Source organism: Erithacus rubecula, assembly GCF_903797595.1.
Source record: "Erithacus rubecula genome assembly, contig: scaffold_240_arrow_ctg1, whole genome shotgun sequence".
Lineage (NCBI taxonomy): Eukaryota > Metazoa > Chordata > Aves > Passeriformes > Muscicapidae > Erithacus > Erithacus rubecula.
Window position 1 is genome coordinate 25356 of NW_027636082.1, and position 24769 is coordinate 50124.

The 24769-nt window shown below is 48.9% G+C and overlaps 1 protein-coding gene across 1 annotated transcript; it reads right to left on the minus strand.

The window, feature by feature from the left end:
- Positions 1-5139: 5139 nt before the first annotated feature.
- LOC306815816 (uncharacterized protein) lies at positions 5140-11862 on the minus strand. Its single transcript, XM_079332349.1, has 3 exons — positions 11696-11862; positions 6420-6501; positions 5140-6238 (listed from the first exon to the last, which is right to left on the minus strand). The coding sequence occupies exons 2-3, from the start codon at positions 6472-6474 to the stop codon at positions 5208-5210; spliced, it is 1086 nt and encodes a 361-aa protein (XP_079188475.1). The 5' UTR covers positions 6475-6501; positions 11696-11862; the 3' UTR covers positions 5140-5207.
- Positions 11863-24769: the final 12907 nt, after the last annotated feature.

Sequence of the window (24769 nt, forward strand, 5' to 3'; positions counted from 1 at the left end):
TAGCGGGTGCTTTGGGAAGAGGTCTTGGGGGAGTCTGGATGGGGTATTGGGGCGCTTTGGGAGGGTGTGGGGGTCCTGTAAAGGGTCAGGGGGGTCATGGGTGGGATCGTGGGGGGTTTTTGGGAGGGGTCTGGGGTAGTCTGTGGGTCCTAAGAGGGGTCGTGGGGGCACTTTCGGAAGGGCTCTTGGTGGGTCCTGGGCTGGGTTTTGGAAGGGGGCTGGGGGGGTCCTTGGAAGGATTTGGGAGGGGTTGGGGAGGTTCTGGAGGGACTTTGAGAAGGAGTCTTGGAGTCTTGGGTGGGGTCGTGGGGGTCTTGGTGAGGGGTCTTGTGTTGGGGGGTCCTGGGAGGGGCCAGGGAAGGTCTGGGGAGGGGTCATGGTGAAGCACAGAAAAACACTCTCAAACCCACAAAAAGAAGTTCTAAGAGCAGGTGTGTATTTATTCAGCGCTGCGGTGCGTGGGGGACAGCTCCTCCAAAACACGCACACCTGTGGCCACCTGCGCCTCTCCTTTTATTCCCTACAAACCAGGAATGCACAACTCGCCTCCCACAAATCCATCGCCTCCTCGCTTCATATGGAAATCGCTTTCACGCCTCCTTGCACATTGCTCCTTTTAGGTTGCTCTGCTGTTTGTCTGGGGGTCTTTGGGATGACCCCTGGGTCTCACAGGCTTCATGCCAGATCTTCGCTGTCATATTTCAGTACCTAAAATTCCCCCCCTCAAATTCCCACATTTGGAACCAAAATTCCCAAATATTCCCTATGGAGATCCCAAAAATTTACTATAGAGAACACAAACTTCCCATTTTGGGACCCATGTTTCTCTATACAGACCCCAAAAACTCCCTATGGGATCCTCCAAAATTCCATTTGAGGACCCCAACATTGCAAAAATTCTCAATAGAGACCTAAAAATTCCCATGTTTGAACTTAAAAAAAAAAAAAAAAAAATTCCAGGCGAAGACCCCATACTTCTTAAAATTCTCAACACAGAGTCAAAAATTCCCTACAAACCCTACAAAATTCCCTTTAATTGCCCCATTTCCTTATGGGAACCCCAAAATTCCCAAGAGACCTCCAAATTCCCTTTAAGGACCCCAAAATTCTCAATCAGAACCACAACATTCCTATAAGGACTCCAAGCATTCCCTAGACAGAGCCCAAAATACCCAGAAATACCCTTTAAGGACCTCAAAATTCCCCTCTAGAGACCATGAGACCCCCCTGGACCCTCTATAGGTTCCACCAGGCCCCTATAGATCTCCTATAGACCTCCCAGACCACCTTTAGGGACACCCAGAGCCCCCCAAATCCCCTATAGACAAGCCCAAATCCTCTATACAGACACTAAGACCACCCCAGTCCCCTATAGATCCCCTATAGATCCCCTATGGGTCCCCTCCAGCCCCACCGCAGCTCTGACACGCTGAAGCTGGAATGGAGGACTAGAAGCAAAGATGGCGGCGCCCGGGAAGCACTTCCGGGTGTTCTGAGCATGTGCGGGGTGAATGCGCCAGGAGATGGGCGGGGCTTATAGGGGAATGGGGCGGAGCAAACACAAGGGCTCGGTGCGAATGAAACGGGAGGGGATAATGATTGACAGGGGCTGTGAATAGAAATGGAGGAGGCTAATGGGCAAAAACTGAAGGGAAAGGGGCGGGGTCAAGGAAAAAGCAGGAACTATGAGGGAAAAGGGGCAGGGTCAGAAAAGGGCGGGAACTGTGAGGGGAAAGAACTGGGCCAAAAGGCCAAATGGTCCTAAAGGGGCCTGGTTTGGCCTAAAATTACCTAAAAGGGGCACAAATTCATCCTAATTGCAGCAGGCTTGGCCTAAAATCAGCCAAAGGGGCCTCAAATCCACACAAAGAGGTCTAAAATCATCCAAATTGGCCTAACATTGTCTGAAGGCGCCTAAAATCCAGCCTAAAACACTTTAGCTTGGTATAAAATCACATAAATGGGCCTAAAATATTTGGGACCCAGACCAGCAACCAAACCACCAACAGCACCATTTCTGAGGCCAAAATCAGAATGGAGACCGAGACCAAGACAGGGAACAGAACCAACACCAGAACTGAGACTAGCACCGCTCCAGAACTGGAACTAAGACTGGGACTGAGACCAACACCAATACTGGCACTGGCACCAGGAGAGCTCCAGGACTGCTCTGGGACTGGGACCACCATCAGGAGAACTCCGAGACTGAGACTGACATTGCAACTAGGAGCACCGGAACCAGCACCAAGACTGATACTGGCACCAGGACCGAGACTGGCACCAATATGGGACCAGGACTGAGACTGAGATTGGCGCTGGAAGCACACCGGGACAAACACCGGCACCAGTACCAGCACTGGGACCGCTCTAAAACTGAGACCAAGACCAACATTGAGTCCAAGACTGAAAACAGAACCAGCACCAGCACCGAGACTGGCACTGCTATCGGACCCAGACTGAGACCAGCACTTTGGAAGATGAGAGAGTGCTGTGGATTTAATTGGCATGTGCAGTTTGATAACCAGGACGCCTTGGCAAGAACCAACAGAGCTTTGATGATTACAAGAAGATTGGATCAAGACTGGCAACAGGAAAGAAGATTGAACTAAATAAATAGAAATGTAAAGTTTGTCTGGGTGATGTTTAACACAATGAATGTAAGTAAAAAAATGACTGCCTTCCTAAAAATTGTATATAAACAAATGTAGCTCACAATAAATTTGGATTCTGATCACGAGCCCGTAGTCTCTGTCTCTATCATTGATAAAATGGCCGAGGACTTGAACGAAGACCAAGACCAGGAACAGAACTGACACCAGAACCAAAACTGGCCCATCTACAAGACTGCCACTGGGACTGGGAGTGAGACTGAGCCCAAACCAGCCCCAGAACTGGCACTGGGACTAAGACTGAGAGTGGCACCAGAATCAAAACTGAGACTGGTGCGACTATAAGACCCACTGGGACTTAGACCAGCACTGCTCTGGGATCGAGACCAACACCAGGACTGGAATGAGCACAGGGAGCACTCCGGGACTGCTCCAAGACTGAAATCGACACTGGGATCAGAAACAAAACCGAGGTCGACGCCAGGAGTGCTCTGAGACAGAGTGATACTGAGGCCGGTACCAGGACTGCGATCAGCACCAGGATCACACTGTGAGCACTCTGGGACCTACACATTAACTCTGGGGACTTCTGGCTGTGCTCCTGAGTTGGACTGGAAGGGGGCCCTGGATGGGGAGGGGCCCCCTCACTTCGCATCCTTCTGGTGGAGCCATCCCAGTCCATGTGCTCCCAGTTTGTACAATCCCAGTCCATGTGCTTCCAGTTTGTACAATCCCAGTCTGCATGGCCCTGATCCATCTGGTCCCAGTCTGTGCAGTCCCAGTCTGGAGGATCCCAGCCCATGTGATCCCAGCCCCCATGATCCCAGTCTGCGTGGTCCTGCAGGGCTCACACTGCCAGGCTCTGGAATTCCAGCTCCCAGCCAGGAAAAGATGTTCCTGCCCTTGAAGGCAAAGCTCTTCAGAAGGGGTCAAAAGCCAAGAGCAGCAAGATCTTACAGGGACATTTCACTGCCAGCCTTCAGAACTTCACCTATGGCTGTTGGAGCTCCTGCAGTGGAAATCAAGTTAGACAGTGTCTATGGTGGGAGCTGCCCTGGGTCAAGGGAGACCCTGAGAGAGAAACAGAGCAGGCAGAGAGAGGCAGGAGAGAAAGGAGAACACAAACACAATCAACTGAGAAGGTGCCGCTGAAAAAAGAACTGGAACTGACTGAAAGTGAATGGGACAGAAATCAGGAATTGTCAAAGTTTTATTTACTATCAAATCGATCCCACCCAGCCAGCCCTACACAATCCCAATCCCACCGCTCCAAATTTGGATCCCACTTCTTCCAATCGCCTTCCAATCCCTTCTCATCCGCTCTGGAATGAGTAATGGCTCTGGAACCCAGTAAGGTTTGTTTGGGATTGAGTTGTTTTGAGGAGGGAACAAGGCATTTTGAAGTGACAGATTGATCTTGGCATTTGGAACACAAAGAGATGGAGAAGAGAGAAGGCAGGCCAAAACAAAAGGATAACTAGGCAGGTGTCTTCCCAACATGGATCCCAGGGAATGTGGGTCACCAGGGCTCTGCCCAGCGTGTGTCCTGCAGTGAAGGATGGAATTGGAGAAGCACACGAAGCTCTTCATACACTCGGGGCACTCACAAGACTTCCCTTACCAGTGCCTCCGTTGGTGTTGGGTCAAGTTTGAGCACTGGGAGAACCTCTTCCCACACTCCTCACACTTGTAGGGCCTCTCCCCAGTGTGGATCCTCTGGTGGTGGATCAGTTCCGAATGCCACCTGAAGCCATTCCCACACTCCTCACACCTGTAGAGCCTCTGCCCTGTGTAGATCCTCTGGTGGCAGATCAGCTTGGAGCTGTGGCTGAAGCTCTTCCCACACTCACACTTGTGCGGTTTTTCCCCAGTGTGGATGCGCCGGTGGTTGGTGAGATTGGAGTTTTGTCTGAAGCCCTTCCCGCAGTCGGCACAGCGGTACAGCTTCTCATCTGTGTGTGTGCGCTGGTGCAGAGGAGATTGCCTCTGGTGCAAAACCTCCTCCCACACTTCCCACACTCGTAGGGACGCTCCCCTGTGTGTGTCTGGTAGTGTTTGAAGAACTTGGAGCAGGTGGGAAACCCCTCCCTACACAAAGAACACTCATAGGGCCTCTCCCCAGTGTGGATCCTTTGGTGAATGATTAGGTTGGAATGGTGACTGAAGCCCTTCCCACAGTCCCCACACTTGTAGGGCCTTTCCCCAGTGTGGATCCTCTGGTTGCGGATCAGTTCCAAACACCACCTGAAGCCCTTCCCACACTCCTCACACTTGTAGGGCCTCTCCCCTGTGTGGATCCTCTGGTGGCAGATCAGCTTGGAGCTGTGGCTGAAGGTCTTCCCACACCCCTCACACCAGTGGGGTTTTTCCCCAGTGTGGATGCGCCGGTGGTTTGTAAGGCTGGAGTTTCATTGGAAGCTCTTCCCGCAGTCAGGGCACAGGAAGGGCTTCTTGTCTGTGTGCGTGCGCTGGTGCAGGAGGAGATTGCCTCTGGTGCGAAACCTCTTCCCACACTCCTCACACTCGTAGGGACGCTCCCCTGTGTGTGTCTGATAGTGTTTGAAGAGCTTGGAGCAGGTGGGAAACCTCTTCTTACACTCAGAACACTCGTAGGGCCTCTCCTCCAGTGTGCATCCTTTGGTGAAGGATTAGGTTGGAACGGTGACTGAATCCCTTCCCACACTCTTCACACTTGTGGGGCTTTTCCCCTGTGTGGATGCGCCGGTGGTTGGTGAGATTGGAGTTTCGTTGGAAGCCCTTCCCACAGTCGGGGCAGCGGAACGGCTTCTCATCTGTGTGCGTGCGCTGGTGCAGGAGGAGATTGCCTCTGGTGCAAAACCTCTTCCCACACTCAGAACACTCACAGGGCCTCTCCCCAGTGTGGATCCTTTTGTGAAAGATTAGGTTGGAATGCTGACTGAAGCCCTTCCCACACTCCCCACACTTGTATGGCCTTTCCCCAGTGTGGATCCTCTGGTGAATGATTAGGTTGGAACGGTGACTGAAGCCCTTCCCACAGTCCTCACACTTGTATGGCCTTTCCCCAGTGTGGATCCTCTGGTGAAGGATTAGATTGAAACGGTGACTGAATCCCTTCTCACACTCCTCACACTTGTGGGGTTTTTCCCCAGTGTGGATGCGCCGGTGGTTTGTAAGGCTGGAGTTTCGTTGGAAGCTCTTCCCGCAGTCAGGGCACAGGAAGGGCTTCTCGTCTGTGTGCGTGCGCTGGTGCAGGAGGAGATTGCCTCTGGTGCGAAACCTCTTCCCACACTCCTCACACTCGTAGGGATGCTCCCGAGTGTGGATCCTCTGGTGATGGATCAGGCTGGACCTCCATCTGAAGCTCATCCCACACTCTGAGCACTTGTGGGGCTTCTCCCCATTACAAGGCTGCTCATGGACCATGAGGTTTGAGCTCTGGCTCCATCTCTGGCCGCCTGCCCAGCCCAGGCTGGGTCTTTCCTCTTCAGATTCCGGTGATCTGCTTTTGCAGCCCCTCCTGGTGCAGGGTCGCCGCGGTTTTTCTTCCCCTTTGGATTCCTGCACCGTGGAGCTGCTGCAAACGGCCTCTTCCATGAGGTTCTGCCGCAGGGATTTGTCCTCCCTGGTCTCCGTGCTCAGCTCCTTGTCTGGGCGAGGAAGGAGAGGTTGGGATTTGCCTCCGTGCTAGGGGGAAGGGGAAGGAGATCTCCCCAGTGTATCCCCGGCAGGACAGCGTTGGCAGCTGGGGTTATCCTCAAGACAGGGCCATGCTGGGCTGGGAGATGGAGCAGGACAGAGGGGGGAAAGGGGCACTGACTTCCTCCTCACCTGCTTGGGGCTCCTGGACCATCTTCCTCTTTCTCACAGCCTCCTCCACCTCCATCAGGCCAAGGGTTGGGAATGGGAAATCCTGGTTTGGAGAAAAACATGTGATGAGAGTGTTGTCTTGGAGGTTCCTCCTGCCCAAGTCCATCTCTAGAAGTCCCCAGGCATCTGAGGTCCATGAAAACCTCCCAAACACCAACACTCAGCCCAGAAAATGCCTCCCAGGAGTTCCTGGGAAAGGTCCCTCCCCTTTGGTGTTCAAGAGCTCCCCGTCCCAGCTGCTGGGGGTCACGCTCCTATTGGGGGTCCCCCATCTACTCGGTGCCCGCCCTCCCCAGGCTGCTGGGAGTCACAGGAATCTGAAAAGCTCTCCTCTCTTCCCTCTCCCCATTTAGGGATGCTGTGGGATTTTGGGATCCCAGGGTCCCTTGTCCCCTTATTCTCTGCTTTGGGGTGCTGGGGGTCCAAGGAGTCCCCCCTGCCCCTCTCCAGGCTGTTGAGGGTCCTGCCAGTAGTGGTGCTCCCCCCTCTTTGGGCTCCCCACTTTGGGGTCCTGGGGGACACAGGGCTCTGCTCCTCCAGGCTGCCTCTTCTGGCAGTCGCCACTGGGACCCCCAGTGTCTCCCCAAGGGGCATTTTCTGCTCAGCTTTTCAGTCCTGCATTCTCCAAACATTCCCCCTCCCTAAAAAAAATAAAACTAATGATACTGAGAGGCACAGGGACTCTTCTAAAGGTGACTGGGATAAAACTGGGGACAAGTGAACCAACCTGAGTGTCCTGGGTTGATGTTATGACTAGCTCCTCTCCCTGCCCCCGCCATGGAGCTGCCGGCGGCCCCTCCCCCGGGCTGCTTAGCTCGGCTGCTGCTTCTGCTGGCCCCCGGCTCGCTTCTTGCTGCCCCCAGCTTGCTACCCTGCTGGCTACCCCGGCTGCCCCTCTCCCTCTCTCCCTTCTTCTCCTCATCCCGAAGATTTGCACTGGCTCCAGAGGAGACGGATCTGAACCTCAGAGACTGCCTCTGGAAGTCTGCCAAAGAAGATCTGCCGCCCTTCCCAGCGAAGATCAACCGAGTTCGTCCCTCTCTCTCTCAGTGAAATTTTTTGGTCATCTGGGTCTGTGCTGGGAAGTGTTTCTCTTATGTTTTTGTTAATAAATAAGTTTTTTCCACTTTCCCCTGAAGAAAATTCTTTCCGAGCCCAGTGAAGGAAGGAATTGGGGGGGGGGGGGGGGGGGGGGGGGGACGGTCCTTTGGAGGTCTTTCCCCAAATTTGTCCTAAACTCGGACACTGAGGTATCTTTGAGTGCCTGAAAATGGCTATAAAATTGTTCAGGGCAACTGGGATATACTGGTAGTGTCTGAGACCATATGGGTGGTGACTGGGACCTAACTGGGAGTGACTGGGACTGTGGTAGCAGCAGTTGGGAGAACTGGGAACATGCTAGACCAAAGTTGTGTTGGACAACCTATCCGTTTAAAAATTTTTCTGTAAGTTTAATCAAGGGGTTTTGTTTGCCTTTGCCCTAAAACACTTTTCATTTTCTTTCAAAGGCAAAGATTTTGGTATCTTCAGTAGAGGCTCCAGGCCTGCAGTTGTATACAGGACTTAAGACATAACTGAGTTATAGTAAGAATATTGCTGACATTTCTTAGATAGAACACAATTGAGTGTTTGCATCCTGTTATACGTAACCTGGTGAGCTCAGAAACCAGGATTCTAATAGGTTCAAGAGTAGTGGTCTGAGCTTGCATCTTAGCTTCTGGGGAAAACCCTATATAACAGTATGTATTCGGAGAGTTGTTGCTTTTAGCTACTCAGCTTCTGGCCACTTGCTTTAGCCATTCTGGCTTCTAGCCATTTGCTTATTGCTGCTGCTTTTGCCATTGCTTGCCATTGCTTTTGCTATTGCCTGTTGAGACTAATGTGCTTTGTAATAAGAGGTGCTTTGTAATAAATAACCATTTTAACTATTAGCTGCTTTGCTTATTTTAGGATTACCCAATGAACTAGGAGCCTAAGAGCTCCAGAGATAGGTGCCTGTAGAGCATCTGGAAGTCTGGTGCCTCTAGAGCACCTGGGGGTCAGAAAGAACCCCCAGCAGCAGTTTCCACAAGTGGAAGCTACTACTCTATACTGGGGGCCACTGGGCATGACTGGAACCATGCTGAGAGGTACTGGGATCATCTATGGAGGGACTGGGACTGTGCTAGAGGCAATTGGGGGTAGCTGGGATCACACTGGGAGGAACTGGAACCATGCTCAGAAGGACTGGGATCATACTGGATCATACTGGCAGCAACTTGAACTGCATTGAGGGTGATTGGGAGAGGCTGTGAGCAACTGGGAACAGTCTGGAAGCAGCTGAGGACAACTGGGAGTGACTGGGAACATGCTGGCGGCAACTGGGATGCTCTGGGAGACTGAAATCACAGTGAGGGGAAATGGGAGCAACTGGAACCACATGGGATGATAATGGGAACAGCTGTGCCCATGACAGAGTCATACTGGGATCCTACTGGAACTAGCCGGGATCATACTGGGAGTGACTGGAATAATACTGGGAATATCTGAGAATGGCTGGGATCATACTGCAATCAGACCGGGAATGATGGAGAAGGGCTGGTCACATCTGGAACCATACTGGGAGTGACTGGAATAGTACTGGGAATATCTGAGAATGACTGGGATCATACTGCAATCAGACTGGGAATGATGGAAAGGGCTGGTCACATCTAGAGCCATACTGGGATTGACTGGGATTCACTCTGGCATGATTAGAAGAATAATGGGAGAATCTGGGAGTGACTGGGGTCACACTGGAAGATGACTGGAACCATACTGGGGGTGACTATAGGTCCTACTGGGATCATCCTTGGAGCCATTGGAATTACAGAGGGTGGGAATGGAACCTGACTGGGGGTTACTGGGAGCTACTGGGCCAATGTTGGGAGGAAAATGTGGACACATTGGGAGCAAGTAGGATCAACTGCAAGGTACTGGAACCATGCTGGGGGGACTGAGGCCAGAACAGAGATCATACTGGGAACAACTGGGAGTATGGGACACTGACAGAAACTGGGATCAGGCTGGAGACAACTGGGAATAACAGGGAAAGACTGGCATCATTCTGAGGTAACTGGAACCTTACTGGAGCAACAGGGATATAATGAGAGTGTCTGTAATCACACTGGGGGGACTGGAACCACTCTGGGGGCAACTGGGAGATAGCAGGACAATGTTGAGAGAGGCTGGGGCCATTCTAGGGATCATCTTGGTAGGAACTGGGAACAACTGGAACTGTTCTGGCAGCAACTCTGATCATCCTGGGATCACAGGGAGAGCAGCTGGGTCCATGCTGGGTGAGACTGGGATCACACTGAGCGTGACTGGAATCATACTGGGATGGACTGGGAATGGCTGTCAACAACTGGAATCAGGCTGAAAGCAACTGGGAAGGAATGAGAGTGACTAAGAGCATGCTGGGGGTGACTGGGATATACTGGGAGTGACAGGGATTATACTGGAGGCTACTGGCGTCATGCTGGCATTGACAGGGAGCAACTGGGGTCACACTGGGGACCACTGGAATCAGGCTGTGAGTGACTAAAATCAGCCTGCAAGTGACTGGGATCATAATGGGATCATACTGAGAGTTGGATTAGAGTGTGTGTGATTGGAGCCCAACTGGGGGTCCTTGGGAGCTATAGGGTCCATGCTGGGAAACAAATGCCCACACACTGGGAGGAACTGGGAGGAACTGAGATAAAACTGGGGGCAAGTGAACCACACTGAGGTAACTGGGAGTGCCTAGAAATGACTATGAGATGGTTCAGGGCAACTGGGATATACTGGGAGTGTCTGAGACCATAGGGGTGGTGACTGAGACCTAACTGGGAGCAAGTGGAAATGTGCTGGGGGGAAAACTGGGACCATGCTGGGGCAACTGGGGGAGAGTCTGAGTCAGTGACGCTGTGCTGGCAAAGACTGGATTCATACTGGGATAGTACTGGGAGTGACTGGGACTGTGCTAGGAGAACTGGGAACATACTGGACCAAAGTGGTGTTGGAAAACATATCCGTTTAAAATTTTTTCTATAAGTTTAATCAAGGGGTTTTCTTTGCCTTTGCCCTAAATGTAATTTTCTTTCCAGGGCATTGCTGCATAAGGAGGGGCCAGATGAACTCAACACATCAACACACTGGAAGCAGCTGGAATGCTCAAGGGCCATCAGTGGCCACCAAGGAACATCCACCCCAGACTCTGCCTCTGGCACAGCTGCAGACATCTCTGAAAGGACTAATAAGAAAATGAGGGATGGAAGATCTAATTAACATCAGAAATGAACAAATCCAGATCCAAAAGGAGACCAAATACTAGGAATTGAGTGTTTGCAAGTTGAGACCAATGAACACTGACCCAATTCATTTCTATGAGTACTGACTGGATAAAAGATCACAAAAATCTCCTAAAAATGAGAGTCATGGAATGATTCTCTCTGTACACATGGGTTATGTGTGGATGAGATGATTTCTGTGGTACATCCTGGCCACAACATCCTCCCCAGATAATAAAGTTACGCCATGACTCTCTAAAATTGTTGTTGGGTGCTTTGGTTTCTTTCTCTCATTTTCGGTGACCCTGGGAGGAACTGAGAGCAAGTGGGACCGTGCTGGGGGCAAATTCCATCATAATGGGGAATGCCTGGGAGTGACAGGGCTCATCCTGGGAGTGCCGAGAAAACTGGAAGCACACGTGTGGAGCAACTGGGCTCACGCTGGGAGCAGCCACTGGCGGCACCGAGAGCCCTGAACCCCTTTCCCGGCCGTGCCGCCCCTCCAGCCCCAGCAACCCCCACCAGGGTCCCGGCAATGCCACGGGTCCCCCCCTCTCAGGCTCCCCGCTTTGCCCTTCTGGGGCTCTCCTCTCTCTGTGCTCCCGCTCAGGGAAGCCGCGCCTCTCCCGGGGCTCTCCCAAACCGCTGTCCCGCCGCCGATCCCGCTGCTCCCGTGCGCTCCCCACGGGGCCCCGGCAGAGCTCGCAGGGCCCGGCCCGGGAAGCCCAACCCCCACCGAGGGGGGACCCGCATCCCACCGCCCCCGCCGGGGCTCTGCCCACACCCACCAGCACCCCCAAAAACACCTCCCGGGGACCCCCCGATGTCCCCCCGAGGGGCATCTGCGCCCCTAGAGCCCGGCAAGATCCAAACATCCCCCCGAAAACCTCCAAACCCAGGGACCCCACCCGGGATATTGGGGGCGAGCTCCCCCTCCCTGGGCACCTGCGGGATGGGGGGCGATGGTCCCGGGGGGGCTACGAGTTCAGGCAGCTCTGGGCTCACGCTCAAATTGCTCCTTGTCTCCTCCTGCTTCTGCTGCCGCTGCGCCTCTTCCTCCCTCCCTCCTCCTCCTCCTCCCCCGTTCCAAACCCCGAACTGGGAGGGGATGGGTCAAGGGAAAGACGGGAACTGTGAGGGGAAAGGGGCGGGGTCAAGGGAAGGGCGGGAACTGTGAGAGAAAAGGGGCGGGGTCAAGGGAAGGGCAGGAACTGTGAGAGAAAAGGGGCGGGGTCAAGGGAAGGGCAGGAACTGTGAGGGGAAAGGGGCGGGGTCAAGGGAAGGGCGGGAACTGTGAGGGGAAAGGGGCGGGGTCAAGGGAAGGGCGGGTACTCTGAGGGGAAAGGGGCGGGGTCAAGGGAAGGGCGGGTACTCTGAGGGGAAAGGGGCGGGGCCAAAGCACCGAGCAGTCCTAAAAGGATCTGGTTTGGCCTCAAATCACCAATAAAGGGCCTCAAATGCACACATGCACACAAAGGGGTCTAAAATCATGCAAATGGCCCTAACATCATCTAACAGGTCCTAAAATTGGTCTGAGAATTGATCAGGTTTAGCTTAGAAACAAAGATCCATAAATCCACCCTCTATCCTCACATGGTTTGGCATAAAATCAGCCAAATGGGCTTAAACTCTAACCAAAGGGTCTAAAATTTTCAAAACTGATTAAAAACCAACACAACTGGCCCAAAATCACCCTTCAATCTCCCCGATGGCCGGAAAATCAACCCTGAAAGTGCCCATTTTTCCTAAAATCACCCAAATGGACTTAGACATACCCAAACTGGCCTGAAACCCCCCAAGGGAGCCAAAATCACTCTAAAATCAGAGCCCTGGGCCTCACAGGGTTCATGCCAGCTGTTCACTTCTTAATTTCAGCACCCAAAATCCCTCACCCTCCCCCAAATTCCCACTTTTGGACACTGAATTCCCAAATATTCCCTTATGACATTCTACAAATTTCCTCTAGAGAAACTAAACTTCCCATGTTTGACCAGTTTTTTTATAGAGATACCAAAAATCCCAAAAATCCTCTATGGGATCCTCCGAAATGTCATTTGAGGACCCCAACATTGCAAAAATTCTAATAGAAACTTAAAAATTCCCATGTTTGGATACAAAGTTAAAAAAATAAACTTCCTGTTGCAGACACCATAATTGTCAAAATTCTCAATATAGGCCCTGAAATTCCCTACAAACACAGCAAAATTCCCTTTACTTACCCCATAATTTCCTTATGAGAATAGCAAAATTCCCATGAGACCCCCCCAAATTCCTTTTAAGGACCATTCCCAAAAATTTTCTATAGGAACCACAAAATTCCTTAGAGGGATTCCAAGATTTCCCTGGGGAGAGCCCAAATTTCCCAGAAATTCCCTTCAAGAAGGTCAAAATTCTCCTCTAGAGACCCTGAGTCCCCCCTGGCTGTTGCAGTGCTGAATGGGGTTTGGAGCCCGCTGGACATGTCTGTGTGTGTGTGTGTGCCCCAGCCAATAAACCATATTGAGCTGCTGTGTTTTGCTGGTCACTTCTTGCTGCACATTTTGCTGTTAGTTCTCACATCCCTTCCACACACTCGCTGTCTTTGTGTATTTCTCAGTTTAGATCAGTGTTTACAGCAGGTGCACAGCATGAGAAAGGTTCGGGAGTTTTTCCATAACTTGTTTGAAACCCCCCAAGGACGCTGGAACATCAACTGTGCTAAATCGGGAGAGAAGACATTGAAAACATCAAATACCAAGATTAGAAGATTCAAGATTGCAGGGGACAGTGAAGATTGTGAAGACCACCAATGACAGACTTTTGGGGGGTTGAAGGGGTGGATTCATATTCTAAAATTACTAATTGTAAAGTGTGTTCCCATGTGGGTGATGGTTCTAGAAATGTATAATTGGGGTCAATTGTAAACAATAAATTGGCTTCTGCAAAAATCACATTGATTTGCTGTTCAGAAGTCCAGTTTCTTCCTGCATTTGGTGACCCTGGCGATGTGGTAAACTGTACACATGGTGCATGAAGCGAGCCGAAACTTCTTAGACTTAGTGTGTCTTACTGTCTCTTAGTGTTTTAGCCTTAGTGTCTGAAAGGGGTCCGCAGAGTGAAGAAGCAGAAGCGCAGCCTGGGCTGCCGCGGCAGGACCACGGCAGCGGGGTCGGAGCGCGACTCCGGAGAGAACCCGAAGAACGCAGAAGAGAGAGAAGATGCCAAAGAGCGGATGGGAGGAAAGCAGCAGGAGCACGGGATGAAGAAATTCCCGAGAAAAGCTCCAAGAGAAAAGTGTGCGCAGCGCAGTGAAGAACCATGGAAAAGGTGAGCGGCTGGGGCTGGAGGGATGGAGAAATTATTATCGAAAGAAAATCAAGAAATGCAGACAAAGTTAAATATCCTCCAGCATCTCCTCTCTGTGACAGCAGTCAAGTGCGACCCAGAGGGTTTTAAAAGACTATTTAGATAGAGTCAAGAAAAGGATTTATTCCGGCTGACCCTGTGGCTGCCTTTGCTATGAGTGCTTGGTGAGGGAAGAGACAGTCACTCCGTTCTTACCATCAGCGGTCCCTGAGACAGAGTTGCAGGCTCTGCGGAAAGTCTCGGGCAGCCACAGCGCGGACTCGGAGCCAGAAGAACTTACGGGCTGTCCCGTGGTGTCCCCTGAAGAGTTAACAGCAGCCCTAAGAAGAGAGTTACCAGAGCTCAGTCAGAGCGGGCATTCAAGTGTAGATCACGAATATTCAAATGCAGAGCGATTGCCCCGAGAAAGAGAAAATTAGCCCAACTAAGAACTTTAGTCAATAGACAAATCAGAGAGAAAAAAAGCCCGACAGCTTCTGATGGCGGGGGCGAAGAGAAAAGACAGCAATGTCCCTGCAAAAGCTGCGTGTGGCGGTGCCGGTGCCGGTCTCACGGCCGCGGTGCCAGCACAGATCACCGGGTTCGGCTCTCGGGAGCGAGTGGTCCCGAGGAAAGTTTGTTCATTTCAGACTGTGCCGAGGAATGCGAACAATGTCGGATCCTCCGTTTCAGTCCCTTAGTTTGGAGCGTATGCAGCAAAAGAAGGGAGCAGGGGGCCCGGCCAGGTGAAAGGAGCTCTGGGCATGGGGGTCATTGCCCCAGACACGGTGCTGGGATAAAGGTCTTTTTCCAGCCCGATGCTCGGCGGCGGCGCAGGCTGTGGTGTTCCCCCGAGGGACGCGGTTCCCCCCGCCCCCAACAAAAACAAAAAAGGAAAAAAAAGACAAAAAAAAAAAAAAAAAAAAAAAAAAAAAGAGGGGGGACAGTTAAAAGCGGTTAGTGGTTAAAGTGGTTTTTACGGTTTTACAAGAAGAGTTCAAAACTATATGAGTGCACTGTAGCATTGTTATAATGTTATTAGTTTTTACTGTAACAATTAGAAATTTATATACCCAACAATATTTACAGGCAGATAATGCTTGTGTCATTTTTATTCAGCGAGCTCTTCCTTCACGGGTGTTTTTTTTTAGAGTTCAAATATGTTCTGCTAAAATTAACTAAGGCTAAGTTCTATTAAGTTAATTCTGTTAGATTTCATTTCTATTAAGTTTCAGTGTCACTAAGTTTAGACAACGTTTTGTTCCAGTTATGTTTAATATTAATACTGATTAACTGAGTTTTCTTAAGCGTGCTTTTATTTTACTAAGGTGATAATTAACACTATTGATTGTATAGTGTGAATTTACCAATTTTGTAATAGGCAAACTCGTAAGATGTTGATATTGGATTTGTTGTATGCACAGACAGCATTTTTTATGTGTTTTAACATCTCTGGTGTAATTATCTATGAGATGTGTAATTTTCAAGATCTTTTCTCTTTCTTTTTTAATTGCATATGTATCTCTTTTATCCAGGCTGCCTCTCTGTTGTCTCATGATTTTTAGCATTTTCAGAGTTCCAAGTAATGATATCTGAGGTTCATTGGAAGTTTCCTCTAAACTGATGATCTTGTAGTTCTTGTGAAAGAAAACAAGCCTAAAGAAAAACTTGAGAGAGAAACGAATGCTGGAAGGGTTCAGTTGCTGTCTCACCCTACAGTGTTTAGTTGCAGCTTCTGTTCTTAAAAGTCTTAGCTTTTTTTTAAAGATATGTCAGGGAATTCTCTTCCAGTTAAAGCCTGGGCTCTGGCCACACCCTGGCTCTGCCTGGATGGGGAACTGCCAACAGACCCAGGTGTTTTCTGCAGCAACACCATACTCGAGTTGCTTTGACTTGGCAATTTAACCCTACCAATATGACAGCTAGACATATTTTTTTAGTGAGCTTAGAAATCATTTTCCAAAAGTGATTATCTAATTCTTCACCGATTTAAAGTTTATCAGCTGTTGCAGACACTGGGATGACAGTACAGTGGTTTAGTCCTTAGTAATCATCTAATGTCACATGTATAATTAATTATGTCTGATAGTAAAATTTTTTAAATTGTTATATCTGAATTATTACTGATTGCTGCAAGATTCTGATCTCACTAGATATTAAATTCCTCAGTTGAATGTATAATAACAAAGCCTAATTGCTTTACTAACTTAAAGAGAAGATGTGCATGTGTTTCTATCATTAGCAAGTTCAAAGTAATCATCTATTCAATTGTGCAGGCATCAACTGTCTCCAAGAAAATGAGGCCCAGTCAGAAGAGAAATTTCCTAACTACCGTGCAGCTTTCATGACCCAAACAGGAACAGGACTGTCAAAACACAGCCATGTCTGGAAACTAAAAGTAACTTGTTAAGAAAAAGCCTCATGTCATGGTACCATTATCATGGTATTGTATTCTAAATAATTTTCTTTAAATATTCTTTCTTTCAACTTCTCAAAGTGAACTCTGTTTAAAGGAGAAGCACTCCCAAAGTGCTCAGCTTGTGCACGGCAGCACTCTCAAGATTTCAATGCTAAGGCAGTTTTGACACAAGTAACAGGTATAACAGTTAATTCAAATAAGACAGGTAGAGAAGCTTTAAGTCTGTTTGAAAATCAGGAGCAATTTGCACAAACTGTTTTGTAATATTGTAGGCTAATCAAAAAAACTTCAGGTGAATGAAAGAGAAAAAAAGCTCAAAGATATTAAGTGTGAGCAAAAGCTTTAGATCACTGAAAATTGAAAAGTTGGACCTAAAAATTAGAGGCGAACAAGGCGGTTGTAAAAATTGAAGAAGCTCAGCAAAACAAAAAAGCACAAGAAAGCAAAAAGGCACAAAGAAGCAAATAAGGATGAAGAACAGCATTAAACTAGAGATGTAAGCTTCTGTGATTTTTCTTCTGTCCATTGTAACAGCCAGCAGCATCAAGAGCACAGAACAAACCAGCCCACCAAAATAGCATCCTCAAAAAATGTAGCTCACTTAGGCTGACACAGCTGAAGTAAATTCCCTTTGTTTATCTTTAGCCAAGTCAAGAGATCCTTTTTGTACATGTTTAATTAGTGTTCCAATGTCTAACTTTACTGATTTTGCAAAATGGGTAAAACCTAGAAAAAAGCCACATGTCACAGCAGGAGTAGAAACAGAAAATCCTTAGTGCAACATAAGTGAAAGTAAGTATAAAAGTGGACATATGCAAAAAATACTAAGAATTGAGCCAAATAGAGAAATTTTTCAAGCAAGTATAATAACACAATCACTGAGGAAGAATAAATTAGAGCCCAAAGAACTAAATTTGTTAAAGTCAGTTTCTAGAAATTATTGCTTGTTTTTCAATTATCCTTTGAATTTCAAATTGGTTAACTTGAGTCACGTTTTTTAGTCCCATGTCCCAAAAACAACAGTGTTGTTTTAAATCCTAATTCTCCCTAGTACAAGAATGTAACTAAGTATTGCCACAATTAGATTTACCCTGAGAGTGCTAAAGAAAGTGTAGTTGCAAGATTGCTTCCCCCAAGTGTTTTTCTAATTTGTGAAAATAAGGCATAGCCTGCAATTCCCAGTAATCCTTTTAGTAGGCCTTGTTATTTAAAAAAGCTGACTATGTTTGCCCCTAGTGTGCATGAAATGTTGAATCAGACCCTTCAGAAAACAAGGTACAGCAATAGAGTTAAAAAAAAAGTTAGGAGTTTAAAGCCTGATTGTTACAATAGTGTAGAATTCTGAGAAGCTCCAGTTCAAATAATAACATCAGTTTTCTCCCCAAGTGTTGCTGCTGCTAAAGCATTGACTACGCTCAACAAGCTGAAATATTAAGTGACTGAAGAATTAAATATTACTTCCACTGTTTTGAAACAAATGCTCACTGATGTAGATAGTATTAAACATGCAACGTTGCAAAATAAAGCTGCTATGGATTTTTTTGTTATCAGCACATGAGCACAGGTGTGAAAATTTTAATGAGATGTGTTGTATGAATCTTTCTAACCATTCTGCATCCATTCAAAACAAAATTAAACAATCGCAAAAGAATATGAAGAAGCTATCCATAGACAATTAGAGTTTAGATAAATAGTTTAAAAATGGAGAATACAGGGATAGTTAGAAAATAGAATTAAAGGAGTTTAAATATTTTTGTTAGTTGTTAGCACATTGTTTCTTCCATAAATAATGATTCATTAGATAAGAATAAAATTAAATAAAACAAAATGTAATAGAATAAAATGTGATAAAATAAAAATAAAATAGAATAAAGTAGGAGTTAAAAAGAAAAATATAAAAGATAGAATAACAATAAGATAATATAAAAAGATAAAATAGTACAAAGATAAGATAGTATAATGATAAAGATAAGATTAAGATAAAATTAAGATAAGATTAAATTAAAATAAGAATAAAATAAGAGTGAGATAAGTATAAAATAAAGTAAAATAGCAAAGAGAACTTAGCTAGTGCAAGAAAAAGAAGGAGAAAATGTTGTAGAGTTAAATGGGGTTGGGGCCCCACTGGACATGTCTGTGCAAATCTGGGCATGGTGTGTGTGCCCCAGCCAATAAACCATATTGAGCTGCTGTGTTTTGCTGGTCACTTCTTGCTGCACATTTTGCTGTTAGTTCTCACATCCCTTCCACACACTCGCTGTCTTTGTGTATTTCTCAGTTTAGATCAGTGTTTACAGCAGGTGCACAGCATGAGAAAGGTTCGGGAGTTTTTCCATAACTTGTTTGAAACCCCCCAAGGACGCTGGAACATCAACTGTGCTAAATCGGGAGAGAAGACGTTGAAAACATCAAATACCAAGATTAGAAGATTCAAGATTGCAGGGGACAGTGAAGATTGTGAAGACCACCAATGACAGACTTTTGGGGGGTTGAAGGGGTGGATTCATATTCTAAAATTACTAATTGTAAAGTGTGTTCCCACGTGGGTGATGGTTCTAGAAATGTATAATTGGGGTCAATTGTAAACAATAAATTAGCTTCTGCAAAATCACATTAGATTGCTGTTCAGAAGTCCAGTTTCTTCCCATGCAATAGCAGCATTCCAGGTGTCAGGAATTCAGAATACCCCAGTTACCCTCCCAAATTCCCATGGAATAATGGCAATCTCGGTGTTGAAAATTTTGAACCCTCCAGTTCTCCTTAGTAATTCCCATGCATTAACAGGATTCCAGGCATTGAGAATTTGGAATCATCCTCCTCCCCTCCTAGATTCCCACTAAAACTATGGAATTACAGCATTCTGGGCATTGGGAATTTGGCATCCTCCAGTTACCCTTCCAAATTCCCATGGAATAGCCACATTTCAGATGTTGGGAATTTAGAATCCTCCAGCTCTCCTCCCAAATTCCCACCAAAACCATGGAATTGCAACATTCTGGGTATCGGAAATTTAGCATCCTCCACCTCCCTTCCAAATTTCCATACAATAGCAGCTTTCCAGGCTTTTTGATTTCTCCATGTGCTCTCTTAAATTTTCACAAAAATCTTGGAGGTAATTGCTGTGCCTCTGGGCCTGAGCCCTGCTGAGCCTTGAGCTGCCACCTCTGCTGCTTGGCACTGCGGGCACACAGCATGACCTGACCTCCTGAAGTGCTCAGTTCCCTGTAGAAGGGGATCCCAGCACACCATGGAATGGTTCCCATCTGGGCTCCTTCTGGACTGGGGTCGTGACTTACATCATTTGGAATCGCTGGTAAACTGTGGTTCAAGGATTTTGGAGCTTGGTGAAGGTAAATTATCAGTAACCCTTTCCTAAATCAATAATCATTGTCCAAGTGTAAACACTATCCAGAGCAATATTCACATGTTGTTTCCCTTAAGATCCTTTGAAGTTTGATGGATTCTGGAAATCTTGGCCTGGAAATTTCTACTCTTGTGCCCAACAGTGTTCCCACAGGATCGCTGTCAGAGGGAGGAAGGAGCATTTAGCTGTCAATGCTCTTCCCATGTGCAATGCCAGTGTCTCCTTCTGTGTGCTCTGTGCAGCCGCAGACAAGAGCAGAGAGGGAAGGGAAGGGCCCAGGGCTGTGCCCCCGGGGCTGTGCCTTGTGCAGCTCCTTTGCCTCCTCCAGGCAGCCTGAGGATCTCCTGCAGTGCTGGGAGCTGCTCTGTCCTGTCTTTCTTTGCAGACAAACCTGCTGATGAAGATGATCTGGAATCCCAACCCATACCCATTTCTTAGCCTGCTGATGAGGAAGATGATGAGGGGAGGTCAAGGCCTTTCCCCCTGGAGGAGCTGCCAGCTCAGAGCCCAGAGCTCGGCCAGGGGGGCATCGCTGCAGGTGTCAGGACAGAGCTGTGCATGTGTGTGCCCTGGCCCTGTGCAATCCCAAACACAATCCCCAGCCTCTGCAGGAAGGCCTTTGGCATCAGCTGACAGGGAGCCCAATCTGCCCCACGGGCCATGCACACCCTGAGATCCCCTGCCATTTCCTGGTCTCAGGGTAGATCAGGAGGGGCAGCTGTTTGGAGATGGGTGGGTACTGGAGCAGCTCCAAAACCCTGGGCATTTTCCTTGTCCTTATCCATGTCTTCGACAAATTCTGCCTGGAGAAGACCAGCACAGCACAGAGGAATTGTCCTATGCTGTGTCAGGGGTTTGGGTACTGAGCAGTCCTGTGCCAAGGGGTGCCTGCAGGCCCCAGCTCTGGAGGAAACAGAGAACATCCTGGCTGTATCCAGCAAGCTGCCAGCTCAGCAGCAGAGCACAGCATGGGCTCACACTCCCCATTGCTCCCACAGATGCAGCTGGCACCTCAACTACGTACAGAAAAATATCTGGAGCATGAGAAGCGTTTTCTGCTGGGGAACACATTGTTTGATTAAGATAATGGCCATTGTAGCTGGTGGGGCACTGTTGCAGATGTGTTATGCCAGAATCTGGTATTGCTGGAAGAGGAAACGGTGACAGTTTTGCTGACCTCTGCCTCAAACAGCTTCTTTTACAGACTGCTGATAGGAAACACTCCCAGTGAGGCTGCTGTGGAGTTGTGGATGGTCAGTGATTGTCCAAATAACTCTGCTGAGGGCTCTGCTGCTGCCCAGTGCTTTAATTGGCCTCTCAATTGCTGGGCCTTGTCCTGGGGAGCCTGCTGGGGCTGCAGCCATTGCTGGCTCCCACTGAGGCTGCGTGGCCAAGAGCAGTCCCAGGAGCAGCAGGCAGAGGCAGAGCAAGGTGGGGAGGGGAAAGAGCAGGGACCAGATTGCCCTTGAAAGGCAGACATGCTCTGGGCTCACTCCTGGCCAGGGACCCTGCCCAGAGCCATCCCCTGCTGGCTGGGGCCTTGAGGGGCAGCTGTCCAGCTGGGCCAAGCTGTGCCAGCAGCTCCAGCTGTGCTGGGGAGCCCTGCCAGCTCTGGGCCCTGCTGTGCAGGAGGGTCCCTGTGTGCCACTGGCAGCTGGGGCCTCAGGCACTCCTCTCTCCACAGCTGCTCCTGTGCAGATTCAGAAGAGCAGCCCAAGAGCTCAGGCAGCAAGAACTTGACTCATTCCAGTTCTTCCTAGCTGTCCCCATCTGCTCTGGCATGGCTGCACCCCCATTTTCAGCTGTCCCAGCACCCACACCTCCAAAATGAGACCCCCTGCCCCCAAGCCCTCTGGCCCTGCTCCCCGGCCCTGATTGAAGTTGGGCAGCCCCTGTCTGCCAGGACAGGAGTTGGCCCATGTTCTATGTTCTAATAAAGAAATGGAGCTGTCACAGCTGTGTCTGGGTGGCAGCACCAGCAAAGCCCACAGGGCACCAGCACTGGCTGAGCTCCATGCCCAGGAGCAGCCATGGATGCCCACGGTGCGGGGCAGGCAGGAGCCAGGCAGGGGCTGCTGTGACCAGCGGCGAGGCCTCGAGGGGCTGGGGGAGCCCGTGCTGAGCGTCCCTGGGCTGAGGGCACAGCTCCTTCAGTGCCACCATCTGCACCTGGACCTCCTCCAGAGGCACACCCAGGAAAAGGGGGAAGCAATCAGAAAGTGCTTGCCTTGAGGAGAATGGAGTGAGGCTGGGCTGTGCACCACAAGGAAGTCCTTCCTAGCCTGAGAGATGAGCTCAGAGCCTGACAGAGACTGGGCCTGTGGTACCCTGGGGTCCCTTAGTGCCAGAGTGGGGATTTGCCCCCAGGCCTCATCTGTTCACCCAGGGACACATGGTGAACACACACAGCAAATATGGCTCTGCTGTCTTGCTGCTCCCTGAGTGTCATGCCTGGTCCCTCTGAAGGCATGCAGGGGGTTTGGGTCACCACTCTGCTGAGAAGGGGGTTGGGGACACCCTTAAGTTGTACAGGGGGTGAGGAACACCTCTAACTTAAGCAGGGGTCTGGGTTCTCTTGTGAGGCACACAGGGGGATTTTGGGGTGGCTGAGGACACCTATAAGAGGTGCAGTGGGTTTGGGTCTCCCCTAAAGCATGCAACTATCCAGATGGCCAGTGTTGTGTGAATTTTATACATTATGGCATCGAGTCCTTCACCAAAGAAAAGGTGAGAAGAGGAACCTCTAATTACCCCCAGAATTTGAGTGTCCTGGGTGTTAATTACAGCCCTCAGGCTCACAATGGCCTCTTGTTTCCATGGGGCCCTGCAGTGTCACACTGGCCCTTGGTTCCATGAGCATCTGGAGTGTCACACAGGTTGATGACATTAGTCTTTGCTGCCCCTCCCATCCCACTGCTCCAGGAACAGCCCCGAGCTACCCATGAGGGACAGGCCCTGCTGTGCCAGGCCTGGGCTCAGCCCTTGGCCTTTCTGCTGCCTCCAACCAGCCCAGGCCTTGCTCAGTGTGATACAGTATAAGCACTTTGTTCATTAAAACTCCTAGTAAGGAATAAGGAATTTCAGCAGGGGCTGAGACAGGTGTAGACTTTGACCACATAGTTTAAAATCACTGAGGATGGCATGTATAACTTATTCTGAAAGCAGCGGCTGTTTAACCAGTTTTTGAGGATTTTCCCCTAGGCTAGGAGGAATAAACAAGAAAAGAACCTGGCGCCTCTACCCAGCTGCGACCACCTGAAGACACGATTACGATCCCCCCCAGCAATGGGCGGCACAGACACAGAGTACTCCAAGGAAGGACACGTCAGCTGAATTAGAACTGTATAAAAAGACCTTGGGGGGAGAGGGAACTGCACACCGTTTGTGGAGCAAAGGCTCCCGGCCGCCCAGCGCTGTTAGCTTACTGCTGCTTGCTGAATGAACTCTAATTGATTAGGACTGACTTGATTCGGTTCTCATTCTCAGTCTACAACAATTTGGTGCCGTGACTCGGATAGGGACAACCCGGTGGGACGCTCTCCTTTGGGGAGATGCCTCACAATTTTGCAGCCCCATTTGAGAGACGCCCTCCAGGACTCTAACTGATGAATCCTAAATTCGGCAGTAAACAAAAAAACCTGCAACCCCATAATCTTTGTGCACGAAGATCCGGATGAAGACGCAGGACGCGTGAGTACAGGCTGGTTATCTGCTCGGCTGGGGTTGGGTATCCCGGAGTGTGCTGGGTGAGACGCCCGATCGCGGGCGAAGTGAGTGCGGATCCCTCAGTAGTGCAGTTAACACTCCCTGTGAGGGGCTGGGTCACAAACAGGGGGCAGCAGGTGTGTGTGAGTGAGAAGGCACTCCAGAAGATGGGACAGAGGAAAAGCAAGCCCTCTGTTCCCATGGGCAGGGAACCCCAAGTTAAGCTCCCCCACATACCACCAGACAGTCCATCAGGATGAATAATCAAGACCTGGGATGCCTTCCCATCTAGGAGCGAAAATTATACACTATTGCAGAAAAGTATGGGGGGGTTCAGCAAATTAAGGACCACCTCTATTGGCCAATTTTTGGTTCCTTTGAAGATTAAATTTGTCAGGCTTAAAACACTTATGTGAATTTAAAAGATCCTTTTAAGTTAGAGGCATTGTTAAAATTTCAGTTTGCAGCAAAATCTCAGGTGGACATTGGAAAGAAATTGGAAAAGCTAGAGGACTGGCAGACTCGGGGGTTGGAGGAATTGTTGAGGGAAGCACAGAAACAGACGTGTGGTGTGTTGGTTCAGAAGGAGTGCAGAGGATTTTTGCCCCAGGCTAACAAGGGATTGCGGCAATTTTGGGGTTAGTAAAGTACTGCAGAGCTTAAAATGAGAATTTTTCAGTTGTGGCTAGACCTTTGTGCAACTTTTTAACCCAGAGTGGTCCTGGTGTTGTGATGTAAACACCAGAGGTGGAGTGGCATGTTTCTTTTGTGGAAAAAATGGACATGTGAAAAGAAAATGTAAGAAAAGAGCAGCAAATGAAACAATTGTTTAAGAAGATTAAGAAGGTTGGGGGCTCTATTTGCTGAGGACACAGGAAAGATCAGAGCCCCTGGTAAAACTAAGAGTAGGTCCCCAACAAGAATAAATTAAATTTTTGGTAATTCCGGAGTGGGAAGGTCAATTGTTCAATCCCTGGCCCGTGGCTGTACAATTCCATCAAAAGGGTAAAAGGGTACAGGTGGTGGGAGCCAAAAGAGAACCCTTCTGGGTGCCCGTGATAGAGGATGTAACATTTAAAACAGACTCCAGAATAGACCTGGAGTCTCTATTGTTAGTCCCTGAAGGAAATTATAATTTATTAGGGAGAGACTTGATGAGTAAATTAAGAATTAGTTTAGAAGTTGTAAAAAACAAATGGAATATTAA